Raw genomic sequence first — 17,783 nt, forward strand, 5'->3', positions numbered from 1 at the left:
AGCACTACTGGCGCGGACCACAGCCAGCCGCTTTTATCTGCTAAGAGCTCACCTGAAAGGCGCACCAGTGCCCTCAAGGATCCTCCCGCCTCTGCAGGATGTCCCGAGGCTCCTCCTCGCGGGGAGGAGAAGGCCGAATCCCCTCCCCCTGGATCCTCGGACAGTGCCACGTCCTCCGGCTGCCAGCCGGGCAGCGCCGCTAGGTACCGCTGCGCGCCGCCGCCGCCTCCAGCCAGCAGCCCCACCTCTCCCGGCCTCGCCCCGCCTGGGTTCTAAGGCCCTGAGACTGCGAGGCGGGCGGGGGAAGGCTTGGTAACGGAGGGGCGGGTGGGGCGGGGCCGTGCAACCCTTACCTCGACTCTGAACCGGAATGTCCAGAAAAGAGTAGAGGACTGTTTCTTCCTTGATGTGGGTGGGGGAGGGTTAGCACCCTTGGGGGACTTTGCCCTACTCTCGGTAAAAAAGAGCACTGAGCAGTCACCTGAGAAAGCGTCCTGCAAATACAATGTGAATCTGGTTAACCAAGATCTTAAAGATAGTAGAAGGGAAATGTGCTTTTTCAAGGATGCAGCCAGCCGCGAGTAGATTACCGCCACTGAAGTCTCTCCCTCAGGTAGAGGGCATTCATTATTTTAGGGCAGGGGAGGGTAGACAAACACTAGCGCAAAAGACGGAGCTCCTTTCGGCAAGAGCTGGAGTGTCTGGGAATGCAGCTCGCGCCAGAAAGGACTGGGAACTTCGCTGACTTCGGTGAGAACCCTGTCTTACTCAGCACTGTACAGTGGTAGGTCCTCCACCCTTGGGTCTAAAACTTGGATTGCACACAAAGAGGAGGGAAGCTAGAGCCCTGACTAGGTGGGATGCAGGTACCTCCGGCCATTTTTTTTTTTTTTTGAGTGCAGTGGCGCGATCTCGGCTCACTGCAACCTTCGCCTCCCGGGCTCACGCCATTCTCCTGCCTCAGCCTCCCGAGCAGCTGGGACTACAGGCGCCCGCCACCACGCCCGGCTAATTTTTCATATTTTTTTAGTAGAGACGGGGTTTCACCGTGTTAGCTAGGATGGTCTTGATCTTCTGAGCTCCTGATCCGCCCGCCTGGGCCTCCCCAAGTGCTGGGATTACAGGCTTAAGCCACCGCGCCCTCCGGCCATTTTTAATAAAGAATTCTCTTCCTGACTTGAGAGGCATTCAGACACGGAACAAGAGGAACAACCGCAGCAATCACTTGCAGTGCCCTAGAGCAGGCCATTTCTCAGTTCTAATCATGTTAAATTTTTTTTTTTTTTTTTACTAACTTGACCTTGTAAGCTAAGGCCAGCAACGTCTAAGTTTTTCTGAACCTCGTCCCCAGGACAGAGCCCATCCTCCTAAACCTGAAGACATCCAAATGCCATCTATGAGAGTTCATAATAAGCCCCCCAAACTTCATATTGAAGACCAAATGAGATAATTTTGAGGAAATGCTTTAATCATGTTTAGCTCATTAAATAATGGCTATTATTATTTTAATATGAATTGGAATATTTTAAGTCACTTTAAAACATTATGGGGCTCTGCCTACATAAGATTGTATTGTTCTCTTAATCACCAAAGCAAAATCTTGTAGCTCTATTGTAAGAGAGAAAGACAGTACTTAGAGCTTTGGGCTTAGTAGGCGATATGATTTGAATATATGGCCCCACCAAATCTCATGTTGAATTGTAATCCCCAGTGTTGGAGGTGGGGCCTGGTGGGAGGTGTTTGGGTCAGGGGGGCAGATCCCTTATGGGTTTGTGCTACCCTTGCAATAGTGAGTGAGTTTTTCTGAGATCTGGTCATTTAAAAGTGTGTGGTGCCTCCACCACCCCATCTTGCTCCTGCTCTGGCCACGTGACTTGTTTGCCGCCGGTTCACCTTCTACCATGATTGTAACCTTCCTCAAGCCTCCCCAGAAGCCAAGCAGATACCAGCACCATGCTTCCTATAAAGCCGGCAGAACTGTGAGCCAATTAAACCTCTTTTCTTGATACATTACCTGGTCTCAAGTATTTATAGCAATGCAAGAATGGCCTAATATCATAGGCTGTAGAATTTTGCATATGTAATTTCATCTACTGTGTGTATTCTGACTCAAAAACCAAGAATATAAAAGGGTTTCCAGTAAAACTACAGCTGCATTTTGCCTGCCTCTAGGTATGTGAGCTTCAAAGTTGGAAGAAATTAAGCAACGTGCTTTGGAATCTATGGTGATCTATAGAAAGGCAAAGAGTTTCTGGACTTACCCTGACTGATGGAAAGACAGACAGCCTGCCAGGACACTACCTTGCCGTACCCAGTCTTAAGTGTAATCCAGATCTTGTTTTTTACTGTCAATGCAAGCCACATTTTCCTATTAGGAAAATGTGAATGAAACAAAGTGCTCTTCAAGAGCAAACCCTGAATTATACTTTGGGTTATTCTCTGTTCTTCAAAAGGATTTTGCATCTAACTGAGAGTCTCCAAATTTTAATGACAGTATATAGATAGCTTGGTGTAGTCATACAGGTCAATACAAATGGTGAAAAGGCAGTTTGCCATTGAAGAATATGTTTGCTATAAGTAAAGATCAATATACTGAGAAAACTATACATATCTAGACTTCCAAAAACAGATGGGAATAAACCACTCAGCAATCAGAAAATGTGAAGATGGCAGTCTGTTCACTTCCAGAGAAAATAGTTCAAAAATGTATCTCAAAGTCGATATAAGCTGTTGTACTAGAATTAGTCCCTATATGAGCATTTGGTATTATGAAATAAGGTGTTCCCAACGAAAAGATCACTGGTATATAGAAAATAAAAATTTAAAAATAAAACTTAGGAAAATTATGTGATAATAAATTTTGCACTTCTTGGTCCTTATCATTATTATCTTGTGGTCAAGAGTTTGCAGTTGAACTGGTTACCTGTGGTGGGGCTATGCAAGGACATTTACTTTTTATTCTATATGCTGTGTATCATTTGAATTTTGGACAATGAATGTTTATTCAGGTATTTTAGATTTTACTTAATTTAGAAAATATTTTATAGTTAAAATAAGGGCTGCCAATTTAACACACTAATATAGGGTCTAAGTGGTAAAACTTGAACCTAAAATAAGAATTTTTATACTAAATATGATATATAATGTAAGAAGATAACTTATATAATAACAAAAGTTCAAAGGGGATCCACAAGTTATTAGTAATGGTTATGTCTAGAGAGTGGAATTATGGATATTTATTTTCTTTTTTCCTTATTTTCTATAATTTTTTACATTATTACATATTTTACATAACTTACAGTAAGTACTTAACTGCTTTTGTGACAAGAAAAAAATATAATTGTTACTAAGAAAAAAGGTAGATGAAACACATTTTAGTGTATTCATACAATACAATACAGTACTAGCCAGCAATGAAAAAGAATGAACTCAGATACATGCAACATGGATACACCTCAAAAACATCTTAAGTGAAACAAGCCATATGCAAATGAGTACATCCTGTGTGATTCCATTTATTTGAAGTCTGACAACAGGTCTACGGCCGTACTACCCTGAATGTATCTGATCTCATCTGAAGTCTAAGCAACAGACTATAGAAAAAACAGATCTATAGTGATATAAGTCAGGAAGTGGTTGAACGGTGAGAGACAGGGTGAGAAGTGATTGAAAAGGGGCACAAAGAAATCTTCTGAGGTGATGAAGCTGTTCTGTATCTAGTTTTGGATGAAGGTAACATAGGTGGGTAGAGTTGTTGAAGCTCATTGAATGGGGCACTTAGATCTGTAGATTGTATACATATTAGTATATTTCAATTAAAAAGATTAAAAGGAGTAAATAAGTTAAAACTATGTATTGCCCCAAAAATTTTAATTTGAGGGATTTCTTTGGTGGAAAGTCACCCTACTTTAAGAACAGTTTTGAAAATTAGGAAAATACTATAAAATATAGCCCAGAAGAAACTCTGTAAAAGACCCAATTGCAAATTAAAAACTTAAGCCTATCCATATGAGCTTTTTTTTTTTTTTTTTTTTTTTTGAGACGGAGCCTCACTCTGTCATCCAGGCTGGAGTGCAGTGGCGCAATCTCGGCTTACTGCAACCTCTGCCTCTGCCTCCCGGGTTCCACTGCGCCCCACCTTAGGATAATATTTTATATGCATGTGTGCACCAAACACTTATGATTGAAGCAAGGCATGTTGTTAAGGTGAGACTTAGGGCTTCTGTAATGATTTAGTATAAAATTATTACTTCTAAAACTTAGTGAAGGCACATAAAAAATTTGAGAATAAGCTTCATATTGTGATTAAACAAATTATTAATTTTATATATCAACAGTTCACCCTGAACATTGATGGATAAATACATTTATAAGCACTTCTTTGCTTTATGGCCTAGGTTAAGTCACTTATATCTGGCTTTTAATTTCCTAATCTACAATGAAATATGTTGAATTTAAACGGCAGTTTTCAAACTTAAGCATGCATCAGAATCACCTGGAGGGCTTGTTAACATAAATTATTGGGACCTACCCCCTTGAGTTCCTGACACAATAAGGTCTGCGGTGGGGCTCAAGAATTTGCATTCCTGACAAGTTCCCAGATCATGTTGATGCTGCTATCTGGGAACCATACTTGGAAAACCACTGAAGGAGAACTATCCTAAGCTGTATGAGACAAAAGATCAGAACTTCTGCAGATAGAAAAGCACATCAATGAAGAACTACTTACAAAATCTATGTTGAATTTAGAGAACTGTATCCGCATTTGGAACAAGATTTATAAATATTACTGTGGTGTGGGGTCTTTCGCACTATCTCTGTTTTGACCTCTAAATGTTGCAGTCACCATAGTCACTTTTGTACCCCCTGTGTGGCAACTGGGTGGTAGTGTTCTAAGACCTACTTCTGGGCTGAGAGGGAGTTTCCAAAAGAATTGGAGAGGTGGAAAATCCCCATGTCCCAAACCAGTTGTATTAGGTTTCACTGCCCTATTTATGACATTGGAAATAACTATTCTAATTACTAAAAAACTGTGCACCAAAAGAAAAACATGATTCTGGTAGAGAAACTAAGGCAGATGAGAAAATGCAAGAATGTCAAAGTAAAGCCAGTTAGGCTTTGTGGTAACACACAGGCAGGTGTGTGATTTCCCTGTGCTCTTTGAAACCTTTAAGAAGTCAGAAACAATCATGCTTTCCATTAATTAACAACACAGCATTTTGAAATGCTTGTTTTAAAGCCAGGAGATTTCCAGTTCATCTGCAGATTACAGTAGTATGCTTCTCAGCAAAATCCATCTAATAGTAAACATTAGAGTCTTTCAGGTTATTAAATACCCATAGGTTGTTAAGTAAATTTTAAAGTATTTGTTAATCAATGAGCAAGAATGCAAACATACCTTTTTTTCTCTTTTCAGTGAGCTTTCAGTTTAGTTAAAAGGGAGAAAAGGTGCACGCTACAGTTAGAACAATTGACTGGTAAACTAAACGGTACTGAGTTCAATTTAGTGTGAGTACAGAAAAAGTTGAGGTTAGTATGGGCTGGTATAGTTGAAGGGACAAGAGTGGCACTTGAGATGGGTGTTAGGATGAAGGAGGCCAAGGAAGGGACTCCAGCAAAATAAAATAGCTTCATTAAAAGCCACGGAACTTGGGTTAAATGCAGTGCTAGCCTGTAGGTAAAGGGAGATGTTGGGGATTTTTGAATGACCAGGTTCATCCACACATACATCTAATCCTCTATAGTTGTTCATTCAAAGAACATGTATCAAGAGCCAACTGTAAGCCAGACACTATGCTATGGAGTGCCTCGGCAACTAGAATTTGGTTAATGTTTTGACAAAGGCAAAAGAACTTGGACTTAATGTTATGGACTTAAGCAGAGAATGACATGATGAAAACCTTTTTTTAGGAAGATTACCCAGGCAACAGGATGGATTACACTTTCAAGGAGAACTTTGGGATGGCTACAGGAAGATCTGCTAAAAAGACCCTACAGTTATTCATGTGTGAGGTAATAAAGGTCTGGCATAGAAATGGAAAGAAAGTGGTAAATATGAGAATCACCTTGAAGAAATGAACAGCAGGACTTGATGGTGTATATGCAGAGAGGACAAAAGAAAAGAAAGGGTTTAAGATGGAGATAATGGTTTGGAGTCTGGAAGACTGGTAGAAAGTAGCATAAATAAACAAATGTAGGAGTTGGAGCATCTGTTTGCAAACAAATAACACTTATTTGGGACATGCTGAGGTGACAGACAACTAAGTGGAATACTAAGTGGAGCAGTTGTACAGTCAAAGCACAGGTGGGAGGGGGAAGTTTCAAGAATGATAGGGATGGTTAACATTGTCAAAATCTAGAGAGAAATTAACAGGACAGATAAGGTGAGGCATAACATTTCCTAATATGACTGGGTGCAATGGGTAGACTTGTAAACCAAGTGGATTTGAAAACATCAGAGTAGACATTTACTTCCCAGAATCCTTCCCTGTCAAGCCAAAAGCTAACTTCTTTTCTGTCCTTTTTCTGAACATCTCTAGCATGTGTATCTTGCTTCACATTTTCACTGCACTTTCCATTTCAGGTTCTTGAAACCTGATACCTGAATTGTATCACACAGCCTTAGAAGCTTACCACTATAATTATCGTGCACGTTATTTGCAGAACATTCACAGTAAAGATCCATCATTGTGCACTACCTGTAGGTTGACATTTCGTTATCTCTACAAAAAGATCCTAACCCACTTCCCTTCCAGCTTCATCTCGTACTTCTTCCCTAGGCAGATGGTGAGAGGGTAAATGTTTGGATATAAATTTGTTTTTTTACCTGTGTAATGTATCTCTGTCTCCCTCTTTTCTTTTCTTTTTTTTTTTTTTTTTGTGAGACGGAGTTTCACTCTTGTTGCCCAGGCTGGAGTACAATGGCGCGATCTCGACTCACCGCAACCTCCACCTACCGGGTTTAAGCGATTCTTCTGCCTCAGCCTTCCTGAGTAGCTGGGATTACAGGCATGCACCACCACACCCAGTTAATTTTGTATTTTTAGTAGAGACAGGGTTTCTCCATGTTGGTCAGGCTGGTCTTGAACTCCAGACCTCAGATGATCTGCCCACCTCAGCCTCCCAAAGTGCTGGGATTACAGGCGTGAGCCACCGCGCCTGGCCCTCTCCTTCCCTCTTTTCTAATCTGATGATCAAGCCCTTAGCATTTCCTTGACTCTGGAATTTTTGCAGAGCAAAGAGCAGAGGATGTTTGAAGCCAAGTGCATTTCTAGACTTTTATGAAATTTTAAGCCCATTGAGAAGATTGAGCCAGATGTCCCATTGGTGAAGAGAGGAGAGAGAAAAGTTTTTGAAGTCAACGAAGAGGAGAGAGTGACATTTCACCCAGATGGAAAGAGACTGGAGGTCAAAGAGTAACAAGTACCCACCTCCATTCCATATCAGTGCCCTGGAGAAGCAGCAGGACCTCAGAGAGGGAAGTAATGGGGTGACTTGGAAAGGCTGCACTTTTCAGCAGGGGATTCTGGCTCCATAAAAGGTTCAATATAACAAGCTTCTAGGGTTGGCAAAACCCTGCTTACTGAGGCAGGGATGCTTTAGTGGGAGATCGATGATCAGAGTAGTCTCGTTGGTGCTTTGGCACCTGGTGAAACCTACGGACCTTTAACTAGCTGAGGAAGCAGGGATAGGAGGAAATACCAAACGCATGAAATTGGATTTCTCACCATCCTGACTCAGACAGGGACTTTAAATTGATGACTGCCTTAGATTTATGAACTAAGAGTCATACACTGTGTACCTTTTGTTCATTGGTGCTCAGTCCTAGACCCTTTTCACCTCTCTGTTCTCTTCTGGTGTCATCTCATCCTTTCCCATCTTTATACTGGTGGCTTCCAATTTATATTTTTATTGTAGAATTCTCCTCTGAGTGCCACTCTCAAATACCGGGTTACCTATTTGATATCTACATGTGGATGTGTCATAGACATCTCAAAATTACCGTAGGAAAGACTGATCTCCTGATTGTTGTCTTCCCCTTGTTTAAAGTGCCTCCCTTTCCTGCTAGTACTTTATATGAGGAGTCAGAAAACTATGGACTGTGGACCAAATCCAGCTCCCACCTGTTTTTGCAAATAGAGTTTTGTTGGAACACAGCCATGTTCATTCATATGTGTTGTGTATGGCTGTTTTTATGCAACGATGGCAGAAACTTTACAGCCTGCACAGCTTATTTACTATCTGGCCCTATACAGAAAAAGTCTACCAATCCCTGCTCTTTGCTTTCTTCAATGTACTTATCACAATTTGAAGTTATGTATTTGTTTGATTTTTGGTTATTTATCTGTCTCCTTCATTAGAAGGTAATTCTCTAGTACCTAACAGCACCATTGCCTAGTCATGGAAAGCACTCAATAGTCATTGACTAGAATGTATGAATGAGAAAATGAACTATTATATACTAAGATTTTATTTTGGTTTTTTGCCTTAGCACAAAATTTTCATCCTTCCTTACCCTCTAATGACTTCGTATCTTTTTTGTTGTTGTTTTGTTTCGAGATGGAGTCTTGCTCTGTTACCCAGGCTGGAGTGCAGTGGCACTATCTTGGCTCACTACAACCTCCACCTCCCAGGTTCAAGCAATTCTCCTGCCTCAGCCTCCCGAGTAGCTGGGATTACAGGCACGCATCACCACACCTGGCTAATTTTTGTATTCTTAGTAGAGGCAGGGTTTCACCATGTTGGCCAGGCTGGTCTCAAACTCTTGACCTCATGATCCACCCACCTCGACCTCCCAAAGTGCTGGGATTACAGGTGTGAGCCACTATGCCTGGCCCTAATGACTTCATATCTTAAGTAATAGAGTTCCAAAATAATGAGTCCCCTCAACTTCTTTGCCCTCTACTCTATCCTCCTTTCAGATTAATCTTTCTAAAGCAGAGCTCAGATATCACTCTCCTTCAAAGAAACCTGGAGACCCAATGACTTGCCCATTAATCATAAACTTCTTTACCTGCCTCTTAAAGTTCTCTGAATCTGGCTCCACTCCATTTTTCTGTCCCCCTATATTCTATTCCTGCTACTATTTCTCTACCCTGAACTTCCCTACCTCTATACTTCATACACTTGGAATATTCTATCACTACCACCTCCACCTGTCACAATCCTATCCACCCGTCAAGTATTTCCTTCAAGCTGCCTTTCTAAGTACCACCAAAAGACATCTTTGTCTTCTTCCATCTTCCAAAATACTTTTTGTACACACAGTAATTTGTATGTCATTCCTCCATCCTGCCTTCTCCCCATTAACTGGTAAGCTACTTAAGAAAAGGAACCACAGCTTTCTCATCTTGGTATCTGCTATGGTTTGAATGTTTGTATTCCCCTCCAAATTCATATGTTGAAATCTTAACCCCCAGCATAATGGTATTAGGAGGTGGGGGCTTTGGGAGAAATTAGTGTCCTTATAAAAAAGAGACCTCAGAGAGTTAGCTAGTCCCTTCCACCATGTGAAGACACAACAGGAAATCCATAAACCAGAAAGTGGGCCCTCACCAGACACTGAAAATGCCAGTGCCCTGATCTTGGACTTCCCAGCCTCCAGAACTGTGAGAAATGAATTTCTATTGTTTATAAGCCACTCGGTCTGTGGTATTTTGTTATAGCAGCCTGAGTGGACTAAGACAGCTTCTGAAGTATTTGGAACAGTATCTTTCTAGATCTCAATAAATAATCATTGAATGAATGAATAAAGCAATGCCTTTCATTTTCATCTCTACTTAGTAAAATCCTACTCATTCCTCAGAGACCAAAATCTTTGCTTCTGAACCCCGTCCATGATGATTTTTCCTTTCTGTACTGCCTTGTATTTTTTTTCATCAGTGACTTTCTCCTATTGTAATCTCTAGAAGGCAGAGACTAAATCCTAAACATTTTTGTGTTCTTCCTTCACCTAACAGTACGTCGTGCATTACAAGTGCTCGATAAATATTTTTCATTAAGTTGTAGAGCAGCTGCCTATTTTTCCACTTCCTTTGCTGCTCAAAAGGATTAGAGTAATGATTGTTTTAGCTGATAAGGCCTGCTTCGGAGACACATTATTAATGAAGGTTGTCTGGGAGACAATAATGTTGAACGGAGATTTGTAAATGAGTCTCCAGCTTCAACATTCATCAGCGAAAGAAGGCGATACTGAAAAGCTACTCTAAAAAAATCTCCTTATATGAAGTTGTCCAGAGCTGCCTGAGCTACTAATCCCTGCAAGGTTTTCAGTCTCTGCCTTGAGCATTTAGAGCACATTCTTGCCTTAACCTCCAAGCAGATCTCTCCATGGTAACACAGGAATGTTTGCTATTTTAGGAAATATGCCTCACTGCATGCAGTACTATTTACATTAAGTTCCAAACAAGGCATAAATGCAACAGCTTGACTGTGCTAATTTGTGTGAGTGGGAAGGTCTCACTTACTTAATGTGGGCCTCTCCCTAATTGTGTTATCCTGTTTCATTTTAGAAGCCAACCACAGTGAGATTACATGTTAATAAATTTTGCTTATCTTATACTGAAGGAGAAATGCAGCGAGAGAGAAAAAAGGCAACAAACAAAACAAGAATTCCTCCAGACCTCCCTTTGCAAGGGCATCATTTTTTCTGCCTTCACACCCTCCAGGTCTGGTTTCATTTAAAACCTTCATTGAGATGAAGCTTCTAACATTCTGTAGAAGGAAATAATATCAATAACTGAAACAATTGCTAGCTTTTCTCTGCAATTTTGTAGATACCTTTACTGAGGAAGAGAAAAATGCTTTGTAAACTTTATTAGATTTTCTGACTCCCTAGTGAAAAAGATGTGGACAAGATGTCACAGCCTCACATCAAAAAGCTCCTCAACACTCTGATCACACATACTATTGATCTGAATGGACATCAAGAAGGATTGGAAGGAAATATGGAATGATGTCAATCAATGGCATGTCTAGTTAGTGGTACTTTTTTTGTTTTGTGAGAATTATAGATGTTCATAAATATTGTACAAGTGCATTCCCACTAAAGTGAATGTTGTAGAATGTTTTGGTAGAATGGAAAAGGAAAACAGCTAAAAAGACTGTAAGATCAATTAAATAATCTTTATCAAAAGTGTCTGTCTTATTTGAGGGAATGAAGACTCTGAATGAACTTCCTGTACTCAGATATTATAATGAGTATATTATACTCATTATACTCCAGACTTTCATACTGGGATCACGTGAGAAATAGTTATCTATGGGATGTGGGGTCAATGAGTGTTCTTCACCTGGACAATTCAGACCTAGAAGTGCAAGATCTGTGAGCTCTTCTTTCTTCTAGGGCCCAGCTGTTTGTGGTATTCTCAATTGTGAAGTGTAGGTGGAATTAAAGGACATGAATAAGTCTTTAGAACTCAAGCTCCTCCATCCTCCAGCTGAATCAGTGAGGGATTCCAGGGATGGCTTCACTGGAGTTGAGGAGATTCTTTAGCCTCTGAAGAATAGGCCCAGAGCTTAGAAATCGAACTTTTGCCTTCCACATTGTAAGGGTCTTTCTTCTGTGGTGACAGTTGGCATGGCAGACAAGGTTTGAGTAGAATACAGTGGAACTCTAACTGTTACAGCAGAAGTATACTGTTAGCAGACAAGGATAACACCCACAACATAGACTCCAAGAGTCACAAATACCAAGGTTCATCATACATTACCTGTGCAGAGGGGAGAGACAAAGTGCTTTGTAATTGGTTTTATAATATTCTTTCCCCCAACCAATTCAAAGAACAGACTTGACAAAGCAGTTCATAGCTGTGTCAGATTATGATTTGCTCTCTCAACAGGTGACATCAATTATCTGCTCTTCAAACAATCCTCAGTCTCCACGACAACTAGGATTGCCTTTCTAAATGCAAATCATATGCTTTTATTCCCCTTGCTTTTTTTTTTCTGGTGCCTACAACATGAAGCCCTTAGCTCAACATTTATGGTACTTTCCAGCTATGTATTTTATAATTCTCCAATACTTATTTTTGGTAACATCGATTACTCCCAATTCCATTTCCTTAGTTGTGTTCCACATCACTGTGTATATTGCTCCATTTCCTATTTTCTACCTGGTGTATCCAGTTTTTAAGGCTCAACAGAAGGGTGACCTCCAGGTGAGTTCCTCCTTGGAGTTAATCCCTTTCAGCTGTGGGTTCCTTTAGCAGCATGCGTGTATTTCCGTCTCCTCATTTATCACACTGTATTTTAGTTCATTGTTTACATACCAACCTTTCATCGGACTATAACCTTTGGAAGGCTAGGACTCCCTAAAGTAGTGGTACTCACGGAGCAACTGTCTCATCTTCTAGAGAGCATTTGAAAATTTATGGGGGTGTTTCTTGTTTTTGATGTTGTCACAATGATAAGTGAGGCAAGGGATGTTACAGGACAAAGTATTGTCCCAAATTCCAAATGACTTTTGGAATTTGAGTGTTCCATTGGTTGATGATAAAACTGTTTACAATCATCTGAACCTAGAACTTAATTCTTCTGTATATAGGAGCACGATGCTAATTTACACTAAATTTTTCCATGAATTAAACTACTATGTAAATTGAGGGAAGACACTACCAGTCCTTGGGCCCAATTTTTTTTTTTTTCCCCGTAAGACGTAGACCCAAAGGGAGAAACAAGGAAATATGCTATGGGAGACTTTCTATTCTCCACACTCGAGAGGACCAACTATCAGAGGCCTCCTGTGGCAGAAGTTTCCAACCTGGGTATTCCAGCACAGTGTACCTCAGCATGGTCCACCATTGTGCAAAGATGCTGATCCCCTCACCTCTCAGGGTGGCGCATGGGTCCTGAGGGGGCCATGAGCAATTGCCTCAAACCGTGAGCAGCCATGGTCACTTATTTCAGAATACCATAGATGTACACATTTCCTATGAAAATGAATTTTCTATGAAAAAGGGTAGGAAACACTGTCTTATAGAACAAACAGCACAATGTATCAGGTTTCTAAATGTACAATGTATTGGGTAATAACAATAACAATAAATTTTTATTAGGCAATGTTAAAAAAGCATATCAATTTAGTACAGTTTATGTGATTTGATGCATTTCTTCTGCCCAATGGTCATGCAATATTATCCCCTGGATGCTGTACTTATTCTTGTTCTAAGCATCCTTTTAGAATAGAATATAAATTATTTAGTCTCTTTGAAATTATAACCTTTTGGTTCTTTAAGTCTTCTGAAAACTGGTACCAAACCAATTCCTTAATTAGCATGGAAAATACTGAACTAAATATATTGATTTCAGTGCTTACCAAAGATGATGAAAATACGTATATGTACAAAATATTTTAGTATTTATGTGCCTGTAAATAAAAAAGGAGCAATAAAAGTGATTTCATTTCAGAAGGTGAACATTTTGAAAGAAATAATACTTGTGTAAATTCTGAACTAAAATAGAATGAAATAAAATTCTGAAATAAGATAAAAATAGAATGTTAGCATTATAGGAAACTATAGAGATTAGTTGAGGTAATCTTCCCATTTTATGTATATGGAAGCTGAGAAATGACATATTCATAGTCATACAGCTAACAAATAATCAGGATGGAAATTCAATTCTTATTCTCAGTTAAGCTTTTTTAAATTAAATGTATTATGAAATATTTTCGGCCAGGCATGGTGGCTCATGCCTGTAATCCCAGCACTTTGGGAGGCCAAGATGGACGGATCGCAAGGTCAGGAGATCGAGACCAACCTGGCTAACACAGTGAAACCCCGTCTCTACTAAAAATAACAAAAAATCAGCCGGGTGTGGTGGTGGGTGCCTGTAGTCCCAGCTACTTGGGAGGCTAAGGCAGGAGAATGGCATGAACCTGGGAGGCAGAGTTTGCAGTGAACCGAGATCGCACCACTGCACTCCAACCTGGGCAACAGAGCGAGACTCTGTCTCAAAAAAAAAGAAGAAATATTTTCAAGAGTCCCTTAAGAAAATTTCCATATATTTCAACATGTATCTTGCAAAAAGCCTATGAACTTCAATTTGTATTCATACTTGTAAAATTATGTGCACACACATCATTTCTTGAGTTTGTTAACCAGAGCTTTCCAACCAAAATGAAGCTGCAGTCTAAGAAGTTTGTAATTGTGGCCAAGATAGTGATTTTTTTTCTGCCCTCATAGCGGCCTAAGCACCCAAATTGGCCACCTCCAAGTAAGAAGCTTCATCCGTTTACCTCCATACCTGACAAATATTACCATTTGCTATATGTGCCATGAAATGGAAAGGTTGGGAAGCAATGGTTTAAACTAATTCCTATCATTGCTCTTTTATCTTGACCCCAACCTTTCCATATGTGAACCAATAAAGTAAACCACCCACATTTTGTCTTATCAGTAGTCTAAGACCAGTGCAAGAATATAAGGATACCAGGTAATTGCTTACGTTGTTTGGGTGCAGGTATATTCTAAAGTTCTTTTAGAAAATATCGTTTTAATAAATTAAAAGTTGAATGGAGGAGAGGAGTTCCCTTTGAGGTAACTTCCCAGAAAATCAATGCAATTATTTTTACCACAGTGAGTTCTTTTTTTCAATATTAAAACCACATTATGGCCAGGTGCGGTGGCTCACGCCTGTAATACCAGCACTTTGGGAGGCCGAGGCGGGCAGATCACCTGGGGTCAGGAGTGCAAGACCAGCCTGGCCAGCATGGTGAAACCCCATCTCTACTAAAAATACAAATATTAGCTGGGTGTGGTAGCATGCGCCTGTAATCCCAGCTACTCAGGAGGCTGAGGCAGAAGAATCTCTTGAACCTGGGAGGCAGAGGTTGCAGTGAGCTGAGATCATGCCACTGCACTCCAGCCTGGGCAACAGAGTGAGACTCCGTCTCAAAAAAAACAAAAAAAAAATTTGGAGGCAAATTTCTATCTTTGTCTGATAAAATTGTACAGAAATAGTAATCACCATTTCATCTAGTACCCAGCACATTTTCAAGGATCTGCAAGGTTCACACTCTAATATATACAAACAGAGAATATGCCTAGCTCATAGATGATTAGTAACTGTTTATTTGAACCCATAGTTTGTACACTTCAGCACAGTATTTTACAACTTAACCCTCAAAACCTAAATAACCTAAAACATTGTATGTTCTATATAATTATAAATCACTTGATGCGGCTGGCAAATTCTAAGGTAGTCCCTATAATTCTCACCCACTGGCCATCACATCTTTGTGTAATCCTCACCCCTTGAAGATGGGCAAAACCTGTAACTTCTAACCACTATGGCAAAGGTGATGGAATGTCACTGCATAGTTATGCTATGTTATATGGAAAAAGTAAAGAGGTCATATAGATGTAATTAAGGTTTCTAATCAGTTGATTTTAAGTTAACAAAAGGGAGACTATGCTGGTGGGCCTGACCTAATGAGTCCCTTAAAAGAGGGTCTAGAAGTGAGAAAAGTAACAGACTCTTTCTGCTGCTGGCTATGAAGAAGGAAGCTGCCATAACTTCTACAGCCACACAGCAGTAAATCCTTCCAACAGCCTAAAGGAGCTTAGAAGTCGATCCTTCCCTAGGTGTGCCTCCAGATGAGAAAAGAGCCCTGTCTACACCTTGATTTCACACTTATGAGACTCCAAACAGAGATCCCAGCTAAGCCATATCTGGACTCTTGACTCACAGAAACTGTGAGATAACAAAAATAAGGTGTTTTAAACTGCTAAGTTTGCAGTAATCTATTACAAAGCAATAGATAACAAATACACGTAGATATTAAAAAGTAGGGCTTATGAAAGCATGAAGCGAGTGCCTCTGGATGTACTGACCAAGCCTTACCTGCACTTCCATGCTAGTTGGCTCCTCCAACAGATGTAGCAGTTGTTGTTTCTCCCGAGATAGCTGTTCTACAAGCCTCTCCTGGGCAGCCAGGCTCTGATTCAGTTCTTCGATTCTCCTGAAGCAAAGGAGAAGTAAGGACAATAATTATGATCATGATACTATTATTACCGTATTTTTTCACCTCATTCCAAAGATAGCATGGTCTAGTACAGCAGGTTTTTACCCTTTTGGATCATTGAACATTTTGATACATTTCTTTAGAAAACCATGTATTTTCTGCCCAGCCCCCAAATACATACACAAACAACTTTTTGCTTACATTTTCACCAGGTTCATGGACTTCCTGAAGTTTATTCATAGATCTTTAGACCGTAGGTATTTAACTCTTGGAATAAGGGCCTAGAATTTTTTGGTGGTGGTGGTAGTGGCTGTTCCATTCAAGAAACGGTTTTTGGATAACTATTTTGTGTACTCAATGCACTCTACCAAGTACTGGAAATATGAAGTTGGAAAAGAAACAATCTCTGTTTTGCAAAAATTTAAATTCCACCGGCACATGTTTGCTAGTGATTTGGAGAGTGAGAAGACACACAGCTACAGTCATGTGCCATATCCTGTTTCTGTCAACATTATGTCATCATACTGCATATATCCTATCACCTAGTAAAGTCCTAGCTGCAGTAACATCATAGTGCAATGTATTTCCCACTTGTTTGTGGTGGTGTTGGTGTAAGCAAACCTACTGCACTGGCAGTTGTGTAAAAACATAACATAAGTATAGTACGTAATACTTGATAATAAATGTTACTGGTTTATGTATTTACTATACTATACTTTTACTGTTGTTTTAGAGTGTACTCTTTCTACTCATTAAACAACATAACTGTAAAGTAGCCTCAGTCAGGTCCTTCAGGAGCTGTTCCAGAAGAAGGTGTTGTTATCATAGGAGATGACAGCTCCATGTGTGTTACTGTCCCTGAAGATCTTCCAGGAGACAAGATGTAAAGGTGGAAGACAGTGGTGATGATCTTGACACTGTGTAGACCTAGGCTTATGTGTATGTTTGTGTCTTCGTTTTTAACAAAAAAGTTTAAAAAGTAAAAAAAAAAAAAAATTAAAAATTTAAAAACAGAATAAACCTTTTCTAGAGTAAGGATATAAGGAAAATATTTTTGTATGACTATAAAACGTGTTTCAGGCCTTCATGTTCATTCACTTCACTACTCACTCACTCACCCAGAGCATGTTCCAGTCCTGCAAGTTCCATTTATGGTCAGTGCCCTAAACAGGTGTACTATTTGTTATGTTTTATACAGTATTTTTACTGTATCTTTTCCATGTTTAGATGCACAAATGGTTACCATTGTGTTACAATTGCCGATGGTATTCAGTACAGTAATATGCTGTACGGGTCTGTAGCCCAGAAGCCATAGGCTATACCATATAGCCTAGGTGTGCAGTAGCCTATCCCATCAAGGTTTGTGTAAGTATGCTCTGTGATGGCCACACAATGAAGAATGAAATTGCCTAAAGATACATTTCTCAGAACATATCCCTGTAGTTTGTGATGCGTGACTGTACATAAGCAAATAATAGTAATAGAATATAATAAATGCTACCAGAATGGAGGCACCATATAGTACATTGAGTGCTGCCATAGAGCTATAGGAAGAAAAATAAAGAAATGATTCATTTGACTTGAAGGAGTATAGTGATGCCCAGGAGAAGAGATTTTAAAGATTGAGTGGTTTCAGAGTAAACAGAAAACCTACAGAATGGGAGAAAATATTTGAAAACTATGCCATGGACAAAGGTCCAATATCCAGCATCTATAAGAAATGTAAACAAATATACAAGAGAAAAACAACCCCATTAAAAAATTGGCAAAGGACATAAACAGACACTTCAAAAGACATACCTGCAGCCAACAAGCATAC

The 17,783-nt window shown here is 39.9% G+C and overlaps 1 protein-coding gene and 1 long non-coding RNA gene across 25 annotated transcripts in view; one reads left to right on the forward strand and one right to left on the reverse strand.

Moving 5' to 3' along the window:
• LOC105479022 (myomegalin) overlaps positions 1 to 17,783 on the reverse strand; it is a 220,063-nt gene that overhangs the window by 80,170 nt on the left and 122,110 nt on the right. For 22 of the 24 annotated variants that reach the window (XM_071069792.1, XM_071069790.1, XM_071069844.1 and 19 more), the window contains one exon: positions 15,844 to 15,961. In XM_071069792.1, the coding sequence (XP_070925893.1) occupies positions 15,844 to 15,961 (118 nt within the window). Of the gene's footprint in view, positions 1 to 6,848; positions 12,930 to 12,997; positions 13,367 to 15,843; positions 15,962 to 17,783 lie in introns of those variants that run through there. The other 2 variants (XM_071069891.1, XM_071069887.1) reach the window with 2 other exon arrangements.
• Positions 245 to 13,969, forward strand: LOC139356354 (uncharacterized). Its single transcript, XR_011608111.1, has 2 exons — positions 245 to 6,012; positions 6,885 to 13,969. It is a non-coding gene; the product is annotated as an uncharacterized lncRNA (long non-coding RNA).

This window comes from Macaca nemestrina, chromosome 1 (assembly GCF_043159975.1).
Source record: "Macaca nemestrina isolate mMacNem1 chromosome 1, mMacNem.hap1, whole genome shotgun sequence".
In the NCBI taxonomy this organism is placed as follows: domain Eukaryota; kingdom Metazoa; phylum Chordata; class Mammalia; order Primates; family Cercopithecidae; genus Macaca; species Macaca nemestrina.